The 24,179-nt window shown below is 43.4% G+C and overlaps 1 protein-coding gene across 1 annotated transcript; it reads right to left on the bottom strand.

The window, feature by feature from the left end:
• Positions 1–857: 857 nt before the first annotated feature.
• Positions 858–23,468, bottom strand: lclat1 (lysocardiolipin acyltransferase 1). The gene is made up of 6 exons (XM_082516582.1): positions 23,035–23,468; positions 6,514–6,681; positions 5,857–6,055; positions 5,452–5,598; positions 4,002–4,118; positions 858–3,059 (listed from the first exon to the last, which is right to left on the bottom strand). Exons 2-6 carry the CDS (start codon positions 6,679–6,681, stop codon positions 2,533–2,535), a joined length of 1,158 nt encoding a protein of 385 aa, XP_082372708.1. The 5' UTR covers positions 23,035–23,468; the 3' UTR covers positions 858–2,532.
• Between the last annotated feature and the right edge of the window lie 711 nt (positions 23,469–24,179).

Genomic DNA, 24,179 nt, shown 5'->3' with positions numbered 1-24,179 from the left:
GAGGTGGAAAAGCGAGGGGTGAGGGGGTGGGGCAAGAGAAAAAGTGGGTGGATAAATGCATCTGTAATTGTCCAATGATTCATCATCTGCGGACAGCTAATTTAGTATGTCCTCACTTTTTGTCTTTAATTCGACTGGATGTGTCTGCCCGCTCTCCCGTGCCCACAGGAGAGCAGATATGTATAATATAGAAATAAACTTTTCTTTCCAGCTCTCTCTTCACACACACAAAAGGAGTGACATCATTCTGTCACTGGGAGAAAATGGCATGCTTTCCACTGACATCACTCCACATACTGTTGCCAGGAGACAAGGGAGTCAACATTAGTTACTATGGCGACTGCACTTCACCTTCAAAGCTCCTGACCTTTTTGGTTGTCTATGGTAGACTAGAATGTGTGTGACATGTATATTTGTGACATGTATATGAGTGTTTGTGTATGCGCACAAAACACACAAGGCAGGACGGTCTTCCATCCTTAGTGTTGTGCAACATGAGCATTCAAGGTCTTGTTGAGTCATCCACTGCAATACAGTAGTTGTTACAGGACATGCAAGATTAAAGGACTGCAGTGGAAAAAAAATGCAATGAATGAAACTGCCGATCACATGACACTGGGGCACCAAAAGCGCCGTTACTACTTAAGTTGGGAGTCAACATTTCCTAAACTTAAAAAAACAAAAGATGACGGGAGACATCAGTGAGTCGATACAGCATATTTATTTAGATATATATCTCTTCATTTAAAAGACTGACTCATAACAGTGTCCACTGCGTTTACCTGAGGACAGTGATTTTTAAAGAGGTCCAGCATCGACAAGTAAATGTAAAAATGAGCAACACAAAACGGCGCTGGTTTGGGAGTTTTAAGTGGTTTGAAAAAACAAAACATTTATATAGTACCATATTTGGTAAACAAACATGCTGATGATCGAGTTGTTAACAAAACTATATCACAGTGACTAGAAACAGCCCCTTTTGACATAAACTCGAGGAGCTTCGGATTTGCATAAACCAAACAAAACAAAAAAAGACCCCATTGTCGACTCTGTTGTGTGCCAGACAATTAGTACTTCAAAAGTGGATTGAAGTCGTCAGCTAGATCACACATTTCACAGTGTTACAGAAACTGCTGTAGACCTCCAAACACAAAAAGCTTCTTTACTCACTCAAGTAAAAATGTAATTGAGTTTGAACAGAGAGCAAAGGCAAAGAGAACAAGAGGTGAAACATGCAGCTGAAGAACTGCTTCAATCTTCTTTCAATTTCACTCCTTTTTTGGCACAACTGGAGTCGCTTTCTCAGCTGTCATTTGCTAATTGAGTTTAGCCGGCGCATCAATGCCAGTCCTCTGGAGAGGGATACCAGCAGTGGTGGGCATTACAGGGCTTTTTTGGATTAGGTTGAGTTCAGGGCCAGTTTTCCACTCCAAGTCTGGTTCTCTGTGCCACCCTGCACATTGAGGGGTAACGTTGTCCCAACAGGACATTCTTCCACCCCAGCACCACACACATCCCGTCTCTACAAGGTGTCTCTTCATCCCCAGAAAGGGCACAAAGCCCATCTGCTTCTACAGTAAGCCAGACTTATCAGTCAGATCTTTAATTTTGATAATAATACAAGTGCTGCCTCAATATAGCTACAGGCAACCCTGCCACTGACATGTAGATCTACCGCTTCCTCACATGACAGACTACTTGCTTTTGATTGCTTTTTGTTTTTAAAGTTGACATTTGCTTTTCTCACTGCTGGGTTTACATGGAAAAGCTGCATTGTCATATTGACTTGAGCAATTGAGACATATACAGTGAAACCACCATATAGGCTAAAAGGGTAATTATACCCACTAAACGTAAACAGTTTTACTCATATGTGCCTTAATAACTCTCTGGGAATTACATCTGTCCTTTTTTTCCCCTTGCTGAACACTTCTAACAGAAGCTGATTGATTTAAACAATCCAGCTTATACTGCTAATGTGAATATTAGCAGAAGTCAAATCATCATACATACACGTTCTGTACTATGGCTCTGCTCCATTCATGATTTAAAAAAATTATTACAGCATACAATAAAATACATTTCAAAAATATGAATATCTAACAAGTATGACAAATACCAACAGCAGTATTTTCTGACACAGGTCCATACCGAGGTCCCAAACAACAAACCATGATAAACACCTACTACATGAAACGGATAAAAATGGACAGACGGCAAGCTAAATAACAGTGATTACACAAGAAAAGTCACAGAAAGGGCAAGTGATACATCATTTACGATGAATTCCCTAAACCCAACACAGTTTAATATGGTTAACATTCCTTCCCCCCCCCCCCAGAAAGCTCTTTCCACTGAAGCCATGCATACCATCGTGGGTGCACTTATTTTTGTCTTTCTAAGGCATGGAGCACTAGGTCCCACCATGGGATCCTTTAGCTCACTGGACTGAACAAGTGTAGACAAATGAGTCCTCAGTCTTTGCTGAGTACAGGTGGTAACACGTCATTGTTCATTCGCAACTGTATTTCCTCACTTCATTTTTCCATCTAGCAATTTATTGTTCTCACTGACGTCAGCAGACATCGACTTCCAGTATCGATGGCAGGCCATCTCCAGCATCTCAAGCCCTCCAAAGCGCTTGTGCTGAGCTATGTACACTCCAACCATGATCAGGAAGTAAAGCCTGAAAGGAGCCCAGAGCCACAGGCCAGTGAAACACAGAGCAATGAAGCTGCTCCAATACAGCAGCGAGGCCGCTTTGATCAGAGTAACTCGCAGCTCTGACTTACAGGGTGGTACTCGTGCAATGCCATCCCTGTCAAAGGCGCGGGGCTGCCCTGAGTAAAAGTCCCGTAACCGGACCTCCTTTTCAGCCCAGCGCTCCCGACACCAAGATTCTAAGTCCGAGGAAGAGGTGGGAAGTGCAGACACTGGATAGCGCCGGACATGGAAATGGATCTCACGTGGGAAATGGCCGGATATGAGGTGGCGTTCTGTCTGTGGGATGTTCTTAGGGTAGGCGACTGTAATGTCATGGACGGCATCCAAATTATCACCTAGGAAAAAAGTAAAAAACAAGTACAATTTAAAATGATGAATGGGAGAATAACACGACTTACTATTTTAAAAAGATGAAAGCAAATTCATTTAGAAGTGTGAAAAACTCTACTTCCGATCCAGAACCACAAACAGTAAATCTTTTAGACATGAAGACAAGCCACTGCAGGGAGAATTATTATCTCTCTTACAAAACCACACTAGTTCACTGGCCCCGTTACTCAGACACCTCCAATTATCCAGTAACTCGCCGTTTTAAAACTACCGTCATCACTGATCTACAGTGCCCTTGTATACACAGGGGGAACAAAATAGATTACCAAAAGCACAGGATGACACCCGCAAGCGCCTGCTCTCACAGTAAAAATAGAGCTTAGAGGGGCACAGTGGATATGGACAGGGAGAACATGATCAGCATGAGTATGTCAGTCAGTGGCATAAAGAAAGGGAGATGAAAATTGGCTTAGTCTGACGATATCACAGTGTTTCACAACACCTGCTTGGAGAGTCTGTGTCACTGCTGAGCATGCAGGGTTGGTGGGGGGGGTGAGACAGCAGGACCAGAGATGGTATTTATTTAAGACCTTTGGAAGACTGCCAGGTTGAGCTCACACAGAAATATGATAATATCGGGTAGCTGTAATGACTGGCATTGGGATGAAGCATATGTCTGAGACTCTGAAGAATAACAGGTATAATCCCTCCTTGTATGAACAGCGTCAGTGGAATAAGTACAGTCATCGCAGCAGCGTGTCATTTTCAGTTGGTTTTAGAGATAAAATATTTCCGTCCTCATGACAGGCTTTGTGTCCTGGTTATTTTCATGTGAACGCATTACACTGTCTGGCTGCCAACTATCCTTAACGTGTCTATTACAAGTAAATCGGTCACGTGTTTAATGTAGATGATTTCAGAAGCTGTTAATGTCCTTCAAAGCTGACCTTTTCGTAGTCTGTCCACAATGAAGGTGAATCCTGTGGTGCGGGGATGAAGAACATACTCAAACTTCGGCAGGCTGTTCTGTGCAGCAAACGCGTCGCTCTTTGCCCTTGTATTTTCTGCAGAAGACACACACCATAAAACTTGAGTAAAAACTCTGTAAAAACATATCATGTTACTCATTCTCTCCAGGATAAATGTTTTTACTGGGATGCAATCAAGACTCTAAGTTTGTATCATATGACTGCTTTAAGAAGAGTGCATAAACCTTTATGTAGGCACAAAAAATAAGGTAAATAAACCAAGAATTGTTTTAAGATGCTAGGAGTATTAGCTGTCTGTATTCATTTTGACTTTGTACTTTAAAACTATTAAACTTAGAGTACCTTTACGATGAAATTTATACTGTCAAACCAAAATACCATGGACAAGATTAACTGTTGCATATTAGATAGCCTTAATAATAACAACAGCCGAACTCATGGGGATACATAATCAAAAAATTCCAGTGTACTATTATAAAAATAGAAGTAACAATAACAACATGGGTTACGGGATATGATTAGATTCATTAATACACCCACTAAAGATAAACATTTATCCATTTATAAAAATCCATGGGGGGCATAAACACAGGAAAGGTGACTATTTATTAGCCAAACATTCCTCGGGAACTTGTTGCTGGAACATGTAAACTATATCATGACTCATAAGTTATATTATGCAACAAGAAGCAAATTCAGACAGAGTACTCAGACAACAGACAGCTCTGTTGATCACACCTGTTCTCTTAAACAAAGCTGTTTGTCATTCCTACACAGTCTCTTATTCAATTCAGTTTTAAAAGCTTTATTAAAAAGTTTGCTCTGACCTTGATCCTTTAGTCTGTATGCCTCTAGGATAAGCAGTGTGGGACTAATGAACTTCCACGTAAGAAGTCAACATACCGTGTATATATCCCCTTGTTTCTTGCGTCAAATCAAGCCTTGAAGTCTAAGAGGCTTACTTGCAAACACACTCGCAAGGGTGCAAACATAACACCAACTGTAAAGTAATACTTAGACCCTACTGGCTAATTATGATGTAACTACATTCAGCTCAACATGACATCATGATATGTAAATGGGAGTTAAGCTTCTCCCAGTAATGCTACTCAGGACTTTGACTGGCTCAAATGGGATCTGAAGGGCCTTTAGGCACAAGTGTCACTCTTGCTTAGACCGAGAGATCAGAGCATTCTTGCAGAAATGGCAGTGACAAGAGATTTAGATATGTCTTATCACTCTGAAATTGTGTTTGCATAACAGTGTCGAGCGCAAAGGCATGCAACAGGTGGAGCGCTACGCTGAGCTCTGGAAGCCGACTGGTGGGTAACACATTTTCAGAGTAATAACTGAAATATGGACAGACTGCCCCATGAATGAATTAAACACTGCAAGGTTTACACTTCACCGGTAAGGTCGGTGCCTTCTGGGAAGAGCAGCAACTGTAAGGGCTCTCTGATGTCACAAAAGTAGTCCAGCATGTTCTCCAAATGCTTCTTGTCCTCCTCCCAACGACGCTGAATGAAGACAAAGCAGGCAACCTGCATTGCCCAACCTGCAAAGCAAATATTAAGTTGTCACATGTCTGCTTATCAAGGTAAACTGGCTAACATCTTAAAGTAGGAGCTGAACTTGTATAACACATTAGTGCTCTAACTTTACATCATAATGTTCCTCTTTTATATTTACATTCAGCCAAGTCAGTCTTAATGGTTTTATCTCCTCTTTCAGCATATATTACATTATAGTTTGTGTAAGTGTACACGAGTGTCTTTGTGTGTAGGAAAGGGCAAGGCACCCACTGTATACCCACCAAAGCCAGGAACAGCCTTAAGCGCAGCCTTGAGGCAGATCTTTTCCAGACGAAGGTAGCTGTACCTGAGCAGACAACACCAAAGGAACATCCAGTCCAGGCGGGTACGGTGGTTCATGATGATCACGCTCCGCTCTCCGGGAATGAAACCATCACCTGTTATTACCACCTTCACTCCAAATACTAGCTCCAGCAAGGACTAGAAAAGAGAGACAAGGATGGAGGGAGCATAAAAGAACCGAAAGGGAAGCGAGGGTGACAGATAGGAAGGTGGTCAAGGATGATGACAGGAAAATCATAGAAAGGGAGGAGGCGGAACTAGGAAGAGGTAAAAGAGCCAAAAGAATGAGAAGATAATAAGATACTGGTACTGGTTGGATATTATTGCCATTGTTCATGGTCATATAACCAATCACAGGTGATTTTACATGGCACCACCTTGTGTTTCATCTGATAACGAGCAGGTATACGATCATCAATTGTTGCAGTCATGATACACAAGACCTTTGCCTTGTTCTCAGGCATAATTGGAATAAATGAAGTATAGTTTTGACAAATTAAGAGAAAAGGCATATTTTCATCAGCCTATGCACAGGTAACTTAAGACCATCTGTCGCACACAAGTAGGTTAAGAAAAGGGTAAGCTGGTGTACGCACCACAGGTAGGGTGAGCCAGGTAGCCACAATTCGATCACTGAGCCAGCGGTACCAAGCAGGAGACAACAACATGAGGGGTAAAACTGGCCCCAGCATGAAGACGCTCCCGAAGAAACTACCCAAAAACAGGGTCACCACAAAGTACAGGCCCCGCACTGACACAGCCATCTGCAAGAGATGAACAAGACAAGATTAGCTGAGTACAAGTCCATACAGAATAAACATAACAGTTTTAAAGAAACACTGTTTTATTAAGTGGGTGGATGATGACAGTCACTGTATTCCAGACTTGGATCTCTGCTATGGAAAGAAGCTAAGAAGAAGAACATTGATAATATGAAACAAATGTGGTTTTTAGCGGTCTCGCCAAAAGCAAAGATTGCAGTTCTGTTGCTCTTTTAATATATTTACCCACAAACAGTGGAAAATCCAGGGCAGACATTCCTAGGGTGGAATGTAAATGGGGGAACCTTTTGGTCTGTGGGTGACAGATTGTGGGTGCACAGTCACTAAATCATGTTTTGTTGTGGTTTTGGAATTATTCACTGAATGTACTGCTGGAGAAACTTTCTGTTATTCTTAATAAAATGGCTTTGTTGAATGAAGATCTTAAACTATCACTCAAGTATAATCAGGAACAGAACAGAAGAATTAAAATATTGTAACAGGAACTTGGATGCAATCAATATGGCAATATATGGAGTGTTAAGACACTGAAAGCAAAAAAGCCTGGAAAATGATACTCTTACATTGAAAGTCTCAACTGATTAGGAATGCTAGGTATGTTTTTACTGCATTGGGTGTGTGCTTAGGATCACTGTCATGCTTAATAATGAAGCTATTGCTAGTCAGATGCTTTCCAGATGGTACTGTATGATGGATGGAAAACCTGACAGTCCTTTTCAGTGTTCATAATCCCATCAGTTTTGTCAACATACCCAAATCATGACAAAGCCTCCACCATGTTTAACAGATTGCTGTAGCTGCTTGCTGTTGTACCTCTCTCCTTAACCTCCAAACTGATGACTATTTGAACGAAGGTGCTATAAGATTGATTGCCACCGATTTTTCCAGTGATTGCTAGTGATCTTTGGTTCAATCCACTGAGACCATTTCTGATGGGGCAAACAGTGGATGGACTGGTTCATATATTGTACTTTTCTGCTCTTTTCTACTCTAGCATTCAAAACGCTTTATACAACATGCCTTATTCAATTCACACAAGCACTTTTTTTCTACAGCTATGTGCCTTTCTATCTAACATTCCTACTCCGATGGGGCAATTTAGGGTTCCGCATCTTGCCCAAGCGTACTTAAGCCCCTTTCACATAGAAAGCAACATGTGCTGCGCTGACCGCTAGCTGGAGAAAATGGCCCAAAAATTGTGTTACACTCCACTTTTACTTGTTTCTTCATCCCTTGCATTAGGGACCTTTTTTATGCTTGAATTATTTTATAAGTTAGTGTTAACTGGTCTACCAAGGAATAGAATGGAATGAAATGAGTGAAAAAGTAGCCAGTGTATAAAGTAAAGAACCTAAAGACTACTTTTAAAGGTTAGAAGTAATGAGTACAAATACTTACTTACTTAGAATTTTCTGTAATTGAGTAGTTATTTTTCTGACAACTTTTTACTTTTACTCCCTACATTTTTAAACAAATATCTTTACTTTCTACTCCTTACATTTTCAAAACAGGCTCCTGGTTTTTGGTTTAACATTTAAGGGGAGTTATTATTTCACGTCACTGCAGGTCTTCAAACAGCAAACTGATTTGAGCCTAAACAACACATGAAAGCCAGTCCTATTTGTATATTAATCACCAGGCGACATTGCATAAAAAGGGATCAAAGAGGCAAAACGGTGTGCCATAGTTAGGGGTTAAAGTGGGCCTGGAACAAGTGCAGATGTCCATAATTTGCAGTTGTGGTACTTCAGTATTTAGCTAGCTCTAAGAAAGAGGAGTGAGTATAAAGGGAATACCTTTTTTTACGTGGCAGGTAAAAAAATGCAAAATTTCTATCACCTCAACAAACATCAGCAAACCCACAAATTGTTTCTGTGCAGTTTGTCACAATATGCCTTCTACCTTAAAAGCTACAGCTGCTATATTTCACAGGGGAGAGAATGAGAACTAAAACCACTCAAGATAGAGAAAGACGGGACCGGAGAGGAAGAAGAGAGAATTCTATTTAAAGGTAATAACTGCTCATGATAGTTGATCAACTGGAACTTGAAAGCTTACATGCAAGTCCTGATTTTTTTATGTCAGATGTTATCTGTATATGTGAAGCAATGACTTTTCATATTGTGAAGCGTTCTGCAAAACAAACTGAGGTATGCCAAGTTTGTGTTATTCAAAAGCGGCATGAAAATACTCTGCAGCTTAGTGCAGCATAAACAATTTAGATTTGCCGTACTGTGATGGATTTAAAGCAAAGAACGTTGGGTTACTTAACGTAATCCCTGGTTCTTTGATAACAGAGTGAGGTGTTTCACTATGGGAATCGCCTCGGCGTGACCAACTACGGAAGCTCCAATGACACCACGTCTGTCTATGACAGACCTGTCGAGCCGTGCTCAGGGCTCCGCCCCCTCGTACTAACACAGCCGACCAGCTCCTCCTAACTCATTCCAAGCAGATTTCTTTCCGTGCCTAAGCAAGGAGGGAAGTGTTGGTGAAACACCTCACTCTGTTATCAAAGAACCAGGGATTACGTTAAGTAACCCAACGTTCTTTTTCTAACTTCGCTCGGTGTATCACTATGGGAGATATGGCCCACTCCCGGATTGCGCCAGCTCCCGAAGCTACTCTCCAGTGCTACTCCAGGATCTCAGGTCGAACCTGAGGCACCAGAATCCAGCACCGTCTGAGCCAGGGATGACTGTGCAACATCCAGCCGATAAAACCGGACAAACGTGTGCGGCGTAGCCCAGCTTGCTGCCGCACAAATATCCTGGACTGATACACCTCTGAACAACGCCCAGGATGTGGCCACACCCCTAGTGGAGTGTGCTCGGAGTCCCGGGGGGGCCTGCAAGCCCTTACAGCTATAAGCCAGAGCTAAGGCCTCTACAATCCAATGAGCTAGTCTCTGGCGTGATACGGGCCTGCCCTTGTGAGGGGAGGCCCAGGAAACAAACAGCTGATCCGACTTCCTGAATCCAGCTGTTCTGTCAACATAAGTCCCCAAGGCCCGGACAGGGCACAAAGTGTTCAGCCTCTGCTCCCTCTCGGAAGAGAATGGAGGGGGGTGAAAAGCTAGGAGCTATACTGTAGGGCACCTGTATGATGTTTCCAACACTTTAGGGACAAAGGCTGGGTTAGGCCTCAGGAGTGCTTTAGTGAGTCCCGGGGCAAACTGTAGACAAGAGGGGTGAATAGACAGAGCCTGTAATTCACTAACTCGCTTGGCTGTGGTTAGAGCCAACAGCAGAGTGGTTTTAAGAGAGAGAAACTTCAACCCCACTGCCCCAATAGGCTCAAAGGGGTGGTGGGAGAGGGCGTCTAAAACGACTGACAGATCCCATAAAGGGACCAGTGGTCTAGAAACTGGGAGCGTTCGACGCGCTCCTCTCATGAAGTGACCTACAAGGGGGTGCTGCCCAGCAGGTTTATCACCAAACCCCACGTGGCAGGCTGAAATAGCTGCTAAATAGACCTTTATAGTGGAAAAAGCTTTCCTTTTGTCCAGCAAGTCTTGAAGAAAACACAACAGCTCCACCACTGAACACTGAAAAGGGATAATCTGCTTTTCATGGCACCACTCTTCAAAAACACGCCATTTACTGCTGTAAATGGAACGGGTGGAGGAGGCTCTGGCATTCTGAATGGTTTCAATAACCTTCGGAGGCATGCCTGCTGCCTTCAAATTCCACCTTTCACGGGCCAGGCCCAGAGAGCAACCTGGTCTGGATGGGGATGGTATATCTCCCCACGCGCCTGAGACAGAAGGTCCCTGCGGATGGGGAGTGGCCATGGCTCGTCCACCAGAAGCTGGATGATTTCTGCTATCCAGTGTTTGGATGGCCACCGTGGAGCTATTAAAATCAGAGACAGCCCCTGATCCCTCACTCTGATCAGTGTTGGGGAGATCAGGCTGAGGGGAGGGAAAGCATACAGCAGAGTTTTTGGCCAAGGATGGGCCAGCGCATCCACGCCCAGTGGCGCGTGTGCGTCTGACAGGGAGAAAAACAGGGGGCACTGTGTGTTTTCTCGCGAGGCGAAGAGATCTACGGCAGCCCGGCCGTATCTCTGCCAAATCTGCTCCACCACCTGTGGGTGAAGCCTCCATTCTCCGAACAGTGGATTTCCTCTGGACAGGAGGCCCGCCCCCCTGTTCAGAATTCCTGGCACGTGAGTTGCCCGAAGGGAGAGGAGCCGAGTGCTGCTCCACATAATTATTTCCCTGGCTAACCTGTGTAGCTGCCGGGAACGGGTGCCGCCCTGGCGGTTGATATAAGCAACTACAGTGGAGTTGTCTGTTTTCACTAAAACATGTTGACCCCGGAGATACGGCAGAAAATGCCGTAAGGCTAGGAGCACCGCGCGGAGCTCCAGCACATTTATGTGATTCAGAGTGAGTCTCTGTGACCAAACGCCATTCACTGCTCTGCCCATCATAGTTGCACCCCAACCTGACAGGGATGCATCTGTGGTCAGCGTCACCCTGGATGATACTGCCCCGAGCGGTACCCCCGCCGCGAGAGCTGTCGGGCTCCTCCAGGGCCGGAGAGCCGCAATACACGGCTGCGTTATTTTTACACCACGACTGAGATGTCGGCGAGGGCACAGCTGCAGAGAAGCGACCCACCGCTGAAAATCTCTCATCATAAGCAGCCCCAAGTGTACCACCGATATCACCGAGGCCATGAGGCCGAGGAGGCGGAGACAGAGTCGGAACCGCACGACTTTCCCCAGCTGAAAACGGGAAAGACAGTGAGTGAAGGATGCGATCCTCCGCTCTGAAAGTGCGATACGATAAGAGATGGAGTCTATTCTGAGCCCCAGATACTCTGTAAACTGTGCGGGTTCCAAGTGGCTCTTTTCCAGGTTGATAGTGAACCCAAGCTCCGTGAGGTGATTCACCACCACCTCGGAGTCTTTGATCGCCTGCTCGCGCGATCGTGAGCATATTAGATAATCGTCTATGTAAGAAAATATTCTGATGCCGCTGTTCCTTAACGGAGACAGCGCTGCCTCCACACATTTGCTGAACACCCTCGGAGCTAAGGATAGCCCGAATGGGATAGTTTGAAACTCGTACGCTACGCTCTGATAAGCGAACCTGAGATATTTCCTGTGTGGAGGATAAATGGCGATGTAAAAATATGCGTCTGATAGGTCGATTGTAACAAACCAATCGCCTGTGTGAATTGAGCGACAAAGCATCTTGTGTGTGAGCATTCTGAACGTGTACTTTCTAAAATGCTTGTTTAACACACGCAGATCCAGAATAGGACGGAGCGACGTTCCGTCCTTTTTCGGGATGAGGAAATAGCGGGAGTAAAAGCCCTGCTGAGCTTCTTTGCTCGGAACCGCTCCGATCGCCTGTTTGTGTAACAGGGAGGATATTTCCTCCTCCAGCACATTCGCTGAATCGCGACTGGCCACAGAAGCTAACACTCCGCCGAATCTCGGTGGTTTTGCCGCAAACTGTAGTCTGTAACCATGGGAAATGGTTGACAAGACCCAGGGATGAACTGCGCATGCGCGCCACCGCTCCAGCCGCTCTGCGAGCGGGCCTCTGAAGAAGCGGTAGCGTGACGTCACCCCTGTCTCCCGGAAGGAGTTGGGGCTCTCCCCCTCGGGAAGAGCGTGAGCTCCCCCCGCTGGGAACAAAGACAAATTGCAGTGATTTTCTTTTGTTTTTATTTTGAAACTGGGGGGACATTCTGCCCTTGGCAAACTGCCTGGCTGCAGAAATGCACGTTTTATTTCTTTTGTTACCCCCAAACCACAGTGAAGTGTCTGGTGACTCTGGGCAGTGCTTGGTGACACAGACAGAGTGTTTAGAAGTGTTTGGTGACACTGCGCCATTTGTCCACAAGTCTGTCCTCCCTGAACTGGAGGAGGAGACTGAGAGGGTGCTCCTGGTGAACTGGAAACTTCCGGAGACCCTGAACTTTGGAGTGATTTGGTTACCCCTTCTAACACCTTCCTTCTCTTTGGGGAAGAAAAGAGGGGTGACACAGAATGCTGCAGGTGTGCTAGGCTGACCGCTTCTTTTTCCCCTCTCCGGGGTGTGACGGCTTGTTCTTTGCAGCAACTGCTGCAAAGGAATGCTTGCCCCAAGGTCTTCGGTTCTCTACCTTGGCCTGGTGGGCACCCTGCTGGCCTCCTGCTCCTCTCTGCATTCTGACCCCACTCTGTCTCCCTCTCGCAGCTGCTGCTGTTGCTGCAAAGCCAGCTCTTGGCACCTGCTGGGGCTGAGAGTTAGGTTTTCTGGGTAAGCAGAGATTGAATGCTTCACCCTCCTGCTTTCTGCGGGTGCTTGTTTCTCTCATTCTCTCCAGGGCTGGGCCAAAGAGACCCTTGGTTGGGTCATAGGCTGCATCCATGACCTCAGCCTTCTGAGCATCACCCAGGCCTGACAGGTTTAGCCACAAGGCTCTCTCACCCGAGACTGCAAGGCCCATAACGCGACCACACCCTTGGACTGCTCCCCTGGAGGAGCGAAGAATGAGATCATTAACCACGCAGATTTCATCCCAGAGGGCTGGGTTCGGGCAACCCGAGTCAAGCTGACGGCCCATGTCTTCCAGAATTTCTGCCTGATATGCTGATAGCAGTGTGACTGCATTAAGCGAGCACACTGACTGTGCAGCATATTTGTATGTCCTTTGATAAATAGATGCCATGAGGCGATCTATCTTGTTGGGCAAAGAAATGCTAGAAGAAGCTGAGATTGCCCTGCGGTTAGGGTGAAGGTGATACGCCACTGAAGGCTCCACTGCTGGGGGTTCAGTCAGCCCCAGTTCACCCATCCCCTGGATCTCAAGCTTAGAGCAGCCCTTGGTCGGAAGCTTGCTTTTAAAAGGGCTTGACCAATAGCGACTCATTTCTTTCATGCAGGCTGGGACTGCTGGCAGAAGCTGCTTTGATGGCGGCAAGGCTGGTGGGAGCCTCTTGCCGTCATACAAGTCACGTTCTGCCCCTTCGGCATCCTGGGCGGCTGGCCATGGGATGCCTAGCTTGGCAGCAGCCCGTTTACAGACCTCGTACAAATTGCTGTCCACCAGGGGTGCAACTTCAGCCCCACTCGGTGGCCTGGACTACTGGGGAGGAAAGGTAGAGTCATCCTCCTGTTCCTCATCCATGTCCTCCAGGTCGAGGAGGTCGGAGTCGGCATCGCCCTCCGCGTCCTCGCCACCCGGCTCGCCCACGTTTTGATCGAGGAGGTCCTCGAACGATGGGGGCATGAGCGGGGACTCTTCTTCCATCATGTCCGCCCAGCTTGTGGAGGCTCGCGGATGACAGATATCGCTCGTAGCAGTAGCAGCCGACAGGCAGGGGTCCTGACTGTTCGTTACTGCTACTCTCAGCCTCCTTTCCAGGACTTTCTCTGGCATCAAAGCACAGTGTGGGCATCCCTGAGGGTCCGCCAGTGAAGCCTGAGCATGCTTGGCACCCATACAGAAGATGCACATTGGATGAGGGTCCCTGCCCGAGATGGTGGCACCGCATGATGCGGGGCACGGGCGGGATGCAGCCTCTTTAGCCTTCGGCTCCGACCTTTTGGCGGGAGTAGGAGCCGTAGACATGGTTAGCGGAAAGGGGTGAGACTAGGCTACACCAGGCTCGTCTCGACACGTTAGCCCGTAAGTAGCTAGGACTAGCAGCGGGTGTTAAATCCGATCTAGTCGCGGCGGGAGTCAGCTCGTCGTGACACGTTGGCTGCACTCCGCTAGCCAATATCGTTAGCAACTTAATGCTAACCGAACCCTACGTCGACCAACAAGCTAATGCTAGTGAGACGCTAATGTGGTTCGTGGCCTGCTAACAAGTTAATGCTAGCCGGACACTGAACGAACAGCTCGCCGTAACGCGTTAGCCCGAGTCACACAACGTCAGCTACCTCGCTAACTAAAACCAGGAACCGCTGGGACAGCTCGCCTGACGCGGTTGCTGTTCCACAGTGCAACTCTAAGTACACTTCTTTCGAAGGACTTACTCAGCACGATCCAAACTGGAACCGGAAAAACTGCGTTCGGCGACGTACTCCTACACGGGACGCCTGAGAACTGTTAAGCAGCTAATCAAGTTAGCCTGGATGCGCTGAGGGAGCTCAAAGTAGTTTCTCACGGGAAGAAAGCGAGAATGAGTTAGGAGGAGCTGGTCGGCCGTGTTAGTACGAGGGGGCGGAGCCCTGAGCACGGCTCGACAGGTCTGTCATAGACAGACGTGGTGTCATTGGAGCTTCCGTAGTTGGTCACGCCGAGGCGATTCCCATAGTGAAACACCGAGCGAAGTTAGAAAAAGAACTGTGTGTGACTAGTGCACAGTGGCTGTGGTGCTCAAGGTGAGAATTCGGTTACATCAAGTGTAGCACAGTTGAATTTGAAGTTAAGCTGATGAATCTTAGATTCATTCACTCAATTCCACCTTCATACCAACCTTATACAGCCTAGTATAAAAATAACATGCACAATATACTGTCATCACAGAGGATGCCAAGACAACTCATGAGACATGTGCTTATATCTTGTTGAATTCAGTTGTGCAAATCCACAAAGACGAGTAAACCTCAGAGCTGCAGTGGCCCAGATCACCTAATCACAGCCTGTACCATTAAGAATTATTACTCATTTCCCCACATTGAGCCACTACAACCCCACGCGTTGAATCCCACTTTAACCCCCAACTGTACTCATTTTTCAGTTTAAAGGTAAAGTCATCCTCTGTTCTGTAAGCAACAGAAAACAGAGGAATTTCTTTATTTTCTCCAATTGTTTGTTCATATTCTACATAACTGATTCAAACTGAGTGCATTCAGTAGAATTAAAATTTAGACTGAAATAAAGTTTCATCTACCAATATTATTTTATTATTGTATTAATATAGCACAAGGTTCAGTTAACTTTGCACAAAGATAGATGGTAGAATATCCTCCCAGAGAGCTACTTTTTACTTTCTTGCTTTGAGTACATTTCAGAACTTATACCTTTTCACTCGTTGAATAAGTACTTCAGCTTTTACTAGAGTATATTTTAATACTAATATCTGTATTTCCACATAAGTACAGAATGTCTGTACTTTTGCCACATCTGACTACTTTAGAAATTACAAGGAGGACTGGTTACTTGGAAACAAACTATCAAGAAATGACAAGTGGCTGCAAATTTTCCACAATACTGTACATGTACTTCCAAACTGGAAGAATGGATTCAGTATGGTGAAAGACTGGGACACAGAGACTTACTCATTTGTGTAATTTCCAGGTAGTGGTTATTATTCATGAGATATACACATTTTTTAAAATGTGCTTTTATGAAGCGGTAGTTAAAAAAAGCAAGACTAAAAACTTCACAATGGAAATGACAAAAACAACTACACCATAAACTTCGGCTGTTATTGAACCTTTGAGCCACTGACTGCACTAAAAACATCACAAGGTGATAAACTCGTGGAAAAATTGGTTGAACCACACTTAAACTTTATTGTATTGTAAAGTTTTTCCTCTGCTTATCAGATTCAGGGTCTCAGGTGTAGGTGGGGTCAGGAGTGTGGGTAGAACCTATCCTAGTTACCATAAGACAAGAGGTGGGGTACACCATAGATAGCTCTCCAGTCTGCTGCATGGCTTCCAAAGAAAGACACACAATCATTCACCATTGTCTTTGGATTGTCAGGGGAAGTTGGAGTACCCGGTGAGAGCCCATGCAGGCACGAGGAGAACATTTGTAGGCCACTAATGAACCTTTGACCCACTAACCCTGCTACCAAGAAGCATTAAAACATTACATGATAATGAACCAATGGAAAATTTGATAAACCACACTTACATTTTATTGTGTTAGGAAAATTATCCTTTGAAGTCATTATAAGCCCACGTACAAACTGTCATTGACATGGTTGCAAACAAAACTGAAACCTGATGCTGTATGTACTTTGTAATGGTGTCAAATCACAACAAAACGCTCAAGAACAATCGCATCACTCTAACACAAGGTAAAAGGGACTTAATTCAGCCCTTGTCTTTTCAGAGATATGAGAGGTAAACATTTCAACTTCCAATGGTAATTGAAAGTTGAATGTTAATTTGTGCTTCGCAAACTTTCACACAGGTGTTTTCACTTAGTTTTCCTGATTACACCCCTTCTTATGCTGCATTAATGGCACATCAGAAGTGGAAGGTTGGAAAATCTAATCAGGAATCTCATTGGATTTAACTGATTTATGTAATTTCTTGGCTGCCTCCTGGTTTGCTTTTTAGCCATTTTATGAATAACAACCCCCATCACTTAACTGAAGAAACAGATGAGCTAATAAGGCTTGTTTGTTTGATTTTTTTCCCTGGGGAGAGATAAGAGTGGATTCCCCGTGTCCACTGAATGCAGCATTAGTACCAAGACTGGAGACCTCCATGTATTTCTTAGTATGGTTCCACCAAAGCCTGGGAAAAGGCTGAATTAGCCTGAAAAATGTTAAACACCTGTTATTGCACAAGGCATTGACATAAAAATTCAATATTTATGAAAAAAAAATCACCTTTCCAAAAAAACGACAAAGTGTAGACCAATGTCTTTTGATCAATCAAATACAAAATAGTTGGTTAATTTAAGATGAACTAAACCTGTCTTACAAAAGTTTCTAGGGTGATCTAGTCACACAGCCAGTGTGATCACGATGAAAGCAAGCATTATACCAGTTTGCTGCTAAAAATAAATGTCATGGCCAAGCTGGTACTATCCCTTCTGATACTAAACACAAAACAAGAGTTCATTATTGATCTGTCAGGCAGTCATAGTGGAGGAGCAACACTGTGTCATGCCATTCCTTAAGTATATAGTTTACATATTGTTGTGACTTGTGAGGCTCATTCTCCTTATCTTGCAGACAGAGATGCAGAGATTACATTTACAAAACAGCTGGGCTGAAAAGAAATTCTACACAGTGATCTAAGGTCTCTGCATTTTTTTTTTTCAGGAGATAAACAACAAGATATCAAGCCTCAAAACAGTGTGCTTTCTATTTTTTCAGAGTAGCTGGCACTAGCTGTCTGCCTATTGTTTTGTTGTAAATGCATCAAAAAATGTAAAAAAAAACAACAAAAAAAAAAAAAAAAAAAAACACAAAACACAAAACAAAACACCAGCAAAGTAGAAGCGATACAATCTTGTACAGTCTAGGGCTGTGCGATATGACCAAAATCTCATATCCCAATATAAGAAATTCTATCGTCCTGATAACGATATAAATCACAAAAATGTAACATTTTCTGTAAATTCTGTGAATCTCGGGCAGCTCGTCTTGCGGGAAGTGTTTCCAGCTGCGCGTCATGTGGCTGGAGTCGAGTGTTTTAACCGATGCATGAAACGATACATTTTTAGACATAAGTTGTAACGGCCGCCGTTTTCTTTGTATTTATTACACAGCGTGCTGCGGGGAAAAGCCCGTTCTAACGTTTGAGTCTAAGGTTTATTTTTTAGCACCTGGCGGCTCTTTTTTAATTCTCATCTGTAAATAATCTGCTCTTTCACGTTATTCCGTTTATTTTGAAAAGTCTCAACAGGATCTTGAGCTTTATTGTGAAAGGTTTATGTGGAACATATACAAGCGGACACGGGATGCTGTTACCGTCGTTGTTGCTAACCACAACGCATAAAAACAGGCGCTTATCCGTCCATAGTGTGGTTATATTAAATATAAGAGAAAGAGAGAACTTTAAGAAATTAATATAGCCACTACAGTGACCATCAAAACGATGAAAAAATATTGCCGTAAACAGTTTATTTTGCGACACCACGAAACAAACGATAGCGTAAAATGAAATGATAGACGTTTTTATATCGTCATCCGATATATATATCGTTATATCGAACAGCCCTAACACAGTCCATGCGTATCTTAACAGTAGGGCTGTGCAATTAATAAAATGTTAATCTCAATCATGATGCTGGCTTCTCACAATTAAAGGAACATGATTGAGTGCCACTGAAAATGTATGCTCTGCCAATAGAAAGTAAAAGCAAATCAAGTGGTCGCTAGATTAACATGCCTCCATGAGCCAATCACAGCTGTTCCCTGCACTGTGCAGCTTCAGGTTTCCTGGACTAGACGGGCTTAGTAAAAGTGCGTTAAAAGAGAGATACATAACCAAATTCAAATGTGTGGCACGGCAGGAGGTAAAGAGCTTTTCCCTTGAATTGAATCGTCATTTGCTGTTCGGAAATATTGCAAATTTAGGTCAAGTGATGTTAACCAGGAACAAATTATATGCAAAGAGTGCTGTAGAGTTGTGTCTGCACCGCAAAACCACACAGGTAACTTATTCAGCCACCTGAAAACAAAGCACAAACTGCAGGCAGGTCAAGAAAATCACTGTTCAGCTCGGACTTCCATAAAAGTGAGCAATGATGCAGTGAAATCACCAACGCAGTCGCATTTGGGCAAAGATGCAAGGGTCAACCAAACACGGAGCATAACGATGGCTTCAGGGAAAGGTTTAACATACTGGTCAAAAGATGCTGGCCATCTTTTGATTGAAAGTGTCTTGTGTAGCTGTGGGAAGACCATATACACTCCATGGCAGGGTGCACACAATTATTTTTCTAAAGTGGAAATACCAGTGCCGTATGTAAAACACTACTGGGGAAATACAGAGGGATCTCACAGCTGTCAAGCACTTTGCTATTAGTTTTATTCAGATCAGGTACAATGAATGAAGGGAAAGACTATTTTATGCACTTCACTTGGTGCAATTTTTAAAAAGATACATTTTTTCTTCTAACACGTGCTGAATTTGGGTATATAAGGAAAAGCTATTTTACTTTACTGAACAAAAGCTTTTGTGCCAATAAATAAAAAAATAATTACATTTATAATATTTATTCTGTAGACGAAAACTATCAGACTGCAAAGAAGATAACATAAACAAGTCTGACTAATTTAACGAAAGGAGTTAGAAATGTTTTTGTATTGCTGATCAGACGGAGCCTGTCATTTTCCACCACACCCCGAGGTTTTGGTGGAAAGCAATACAGGGTACAGTCACCTAGATACTGTGAGGTTATCTTTACTGATATCTGCATGATTTCAGACTGAGTCACTAGACAGAAATCTAACCAGAAAACATTCCAAGGGATCGCTTGTGATCATCTCCACGCAAGCCTTGCTCATCTCAAACAAGCCTATTGAAGTTGGGCAAGTTGAGACATTACACACCTTCCTGTATTAGTAGTTTTTAACCTACTAAAACTGCACGTAAGCAAGTAACCTAAGTGTCAAATATTTTGATGTAATGCACCTTTGCATGCTTGGCAAACCTGATTTGATGCTCGATGAGAAAAAGCCATGCCAAATGATTTGTGTACATTACAGAGAAGGGCGTGGAAACCCTTATAATCTGTAAGACTTACTAGTTTTACAGTTAAGCCCTAAAGCTGGTCAATTACTATTAAGAAGATGAAAGGTTTAAACGGAGAGGCACAGCAAGTCCCTTGCTGACACTGGCATCTCCGAGCTCGTGCTACTGGGAGCAATTTTCTCCTGCAGGTGTTTTCCTCTCTTACGTGAACTTCAGCTCTCACCTTACACCTCAATTACTGTTATGACTGTACAGGCTTCTGGTTCAGACTACCTTCCCCAACACTTTCATCATCCTGCCCTTGTTGACACCTTCTGCGGCATCATGACACAGCAGGTCTCATGGCACCAATCAAAGTGGCAGAAGTTGCATTTAAGCAATCCAAGAGTGTTTGTGCATGATTATGTTGGCATTTAGGGTTTAAGGGTTGCTGGTTTTAACAACGGAAAATGTGAAGCATGAGAGGGCTGAGGACAACAAGCTTGCTCAGCACAATTGCCACAATTAGGCTACGTCCCTTTCCACTCACACACACACACACACAAATAAAACACACACCCTTGGGTGGCTGCTGAAACAACTAGACAAGGCTATTCATACATGCAGTAAAAAGGCCTGACACACCTGGAGCCAGTGATGTGAGAACTGAGTGGAATTATGAAAATTAAATTGTTATATAAACATGTTTTTTTCCTGCTTGGCATATACACATGAGGCCTGGTAACACTATTTGTGCAAGACATCCAGGGAAACTTGTTTTCATACTCCAGGGCCAGCATTGCTTGTGAGTTTGATTTATTCCCGTCTACTTGGTTGGTTTAACATTTATTTAATCACCATAGTAATATTCATTCTAAGGGCAGAAAAAGAAAGCAGCGAGGGAAGATAATAAACATAAAATCAATACACAGGATACATTTGTTGTATCAGAAATGTGACAAAAGCTCCTGGAAAAACACAATTGACTATAGAAGGCTTAATAGAGGAAGCTGGTGGCTGTTGTCAAAGAGGATGTGATGGAAAATCTGGTCTAAACTTTAGTGACAAAACCATTTTTTGTCAATCAACTTCCACATTCTTTGCAAGCATACTTCCTGCACGCAGGTGAGGAAGACATATTAAGTAGTCCTGCTCGTTTCTCTTATTTTGTGCCCACTTGGCTCCTGTCCTTCCCATCTTTCTTTGGCACCACATTTAAGAGGTGTGGCAAGCAGCTTGCAACATTATGCCACATTGTAAATTAATTAATTAATTGCACTATTTTGTACATGCAAAAAAACCCCAAAACAACAACTGAAAATAAATTAAAAATGCAAGGCTACAAAAGCGCTTTCCAAACAGGTAATCAAAGAAAACAGAGTTGCTTCCACACAAACTAAACTATTCAGGCTGAAGTATAAATCTGTTTAATCACAACTCTGGTCGAGCGGATTTGAGAGAAAGTTAGAAAGGCGAGGCTGAGATGGTTTGGGCTTGTGCAGAGAATGGATAGTGGATATATTGGACAAAGGACTTTGAATAAGGAGCTGCCTAAGTCTGGTCCCAAGAAAAATGTAGCCAAAATTAAGGAAGGTGTTTGTGTTGGTCCTGAAATCGGTGAAATGATGCTTGACAATGAGTTCAGAAGCCAAATGGATCAGCGGCATGGGAAGCCTTCGTGCAGGTTGTCCAGAATTTTCTTGGAAATCACAGAATTGTGCTCAGCTTATGGATAACATGCTAAAGGCATTTCAGCTAATGACTGCAGAACTTCACTTTAGATGCACTTCTTACGTTCTCATCTCGACTTTTCCCCCCACCAAATCAGCGATGAGCATGGAAGAAAGTCTTCATCAAGAATAAAATGATATCAGGGAAAATTCAATCCTAGCATAATGGGTGACTACTGTTGGTTCTTGCTAAGTCAAGCGCAAAAGCAAATGTATTAAACATTGTTTAACATGTTTAATTTTGAGCTAAATTGACAGGAATTTGCTTTAGCGTCTTTGTCTGGTGTTGTGTTTTGGTTTATTATCAGAATACACACATTAAAACTATTTTGTAGGGGAAATGCTTGAAATTCCAGATATTGTGTTGCTATATTGATATTCAAAAGTGATGTGTATCTCAAAAACCTGACGCAAGTTGGTTGTACTTCTGAAATCAGTGTAAAAAACAAGAACAAAAAAAACAGATAAAAAGCAGGTGTGAGGTGCCCAATAGCAAACAAAAAAGAGTTTTTTGTAGAGCAGTGTTATCAATAACTATAACAATCTCATGTTAAGCAAGTCTTTATTTTAGATAAGGGGAAAGCTCAATCGCCTCAGATAAAATCTATATGCTGGTTTGTTTTGAAATTATAGAAATTTATTAACCCCTAAGGCTGCCTGAAAAGGAAACTGATATGCAGTTACTTTGGGTACCTGTGTTTCCAAACTACGATATCTTTTAACTAATATCATACAAGGGCAACTGACAGCAACTTACGCCACCTTTAAAGCAACAATAAAAGTAGCTAATGGACCATCGATCGTACCATACTTTTTCCACTATACCAGGGTGGGGCGAGTAAGGAAGGAGGACTTTAGCCAGAAAGAAAGCCTCGATTAGCCTAGATTTAAGTTTAAGCTAAGAATTGTGCCATATTTTATCTGTAAATAATAATGTTGCTACGTAAATATTGACCTAGCAGCAGCCTTTAATGCAATAAACCACGAGGAGATACTGCAGTCAAATGGATTGGCTAATGGAGACGCTAATGTTTACATTCTGACAGTGTGTGCTCTATTACGGTGAACACATTATGAGGAAGGGGTAACCATACAAGCACCACTTTGCCTTTCCACAAACTGCCTTTAAAATCACTTGGCTACAGAACAGCTCATCTCCCAACGTACACGCTAACTGCTACATTTATTAAACGAGAAGCTACCTTAAGGTAAACTACTAGACTTTCAATGGTGATGGCTAATGCATCGAGTTTTGTGAAACACATACAATTTAAACATACCCACCTTTCGTGCTTATCCTTCACAATCAACGATCGGTGCGGGTGTGCTAGTCACGTTAGCTCCGGTAAGTCCAAACGCTGGGTTGCGACATACTAGCAGCTAGCTAACTAGCAAACATTAGCAAGAGGAGCTCCGCCAGAACACGAGAGCTGGCGCCGGTAGAACACCGGCTGAAACTGCCTCGCACCCGCTTTGTTTCGTGAAGTATTTGCTGCTCTAATTACGGAGCCGAGGCAGCTTCGCTTTATACGAAAGCATTTACTTACTATTAAAACAGAAACTTGCAGCATCAGCCATAACGTTTAGCTAGCTGAAGCCGACCTCTCAACTTGCTACCTCTCACCTGTCTTTACAGACAGGAGTCGACGGGGGGTGCTGTTTGCACAGGATAGCTTCATTAAGGAAAATGACGGTCTCAAAACCGCAGACCTGTGCCATGTGGAGCAGGTTTTGCCAAGGAGAGCCCTCATAGAGAACGCAGCGTAGATTTCGCAAGCTGATAGTGACTTTCACTGACACATTTCTTATATTTTTAGCAGCAGTCGAACTAGTTTGCACCTTTGAAGTCGTAGGTTGTGCAAAAAGAAAGTAGTTGACAATAGAGAAAAATCCAGCAAAGAAGTACTTAAGTACTTTTTGTGCACAGTATGGTTTTATGCATTTTACGCTTATTCATCATATATAATTTCAGCAATATTATGGTTTAATTAATAAAAAGGTCTGAAATGCTTTTTATTGCTGCTTGCCCAGGGTGAGCTGCTTCAACTATTTTATAGAAAAGCATGCAATGCATATTTAAACATTTTGCTCATTATCTATTGTACAAGTCCTCATCATAACGCATTGAGAGGTCAGTGCATCATTAACAAAGCAGCAGTCACAGGCGACAAAGGGTAAGAACAGATCATTTGAAAAGTAAACAGTTATGCAGAAATAACCAACGGAAAACATAAAAAAAAAAACCTGTGTTTTGATTTCACTAATCAAAACACAATTCCTTTAAACATTAAAACTGGTTAGCATTAAACAGGGAAAGTACAGAGTACACTCAGAAGTTTAATCATTTCAGGCTCTTGGTTGAAGCTGGATCAGGCTTTCTTTCAAGATATGCAGCCTTTGCAGTGGCCTAAATTTCTTTAAATTCAAAC

This window comes from Aulonocara stuartgranti, assembly GCF_965226115.1.
Source record: "Aulonocara stuartgranti genome assembly, chromosome: 19".
NCBI lineage: Eukaryota > Metazoa > Chordata > Actinopteri > Cichliformes > Cichlidae > Aulonocara > Aulonocara stuartgranti.
This window is presented reverse-complemented; position numbering and strand designations above follow the sequence as displayed.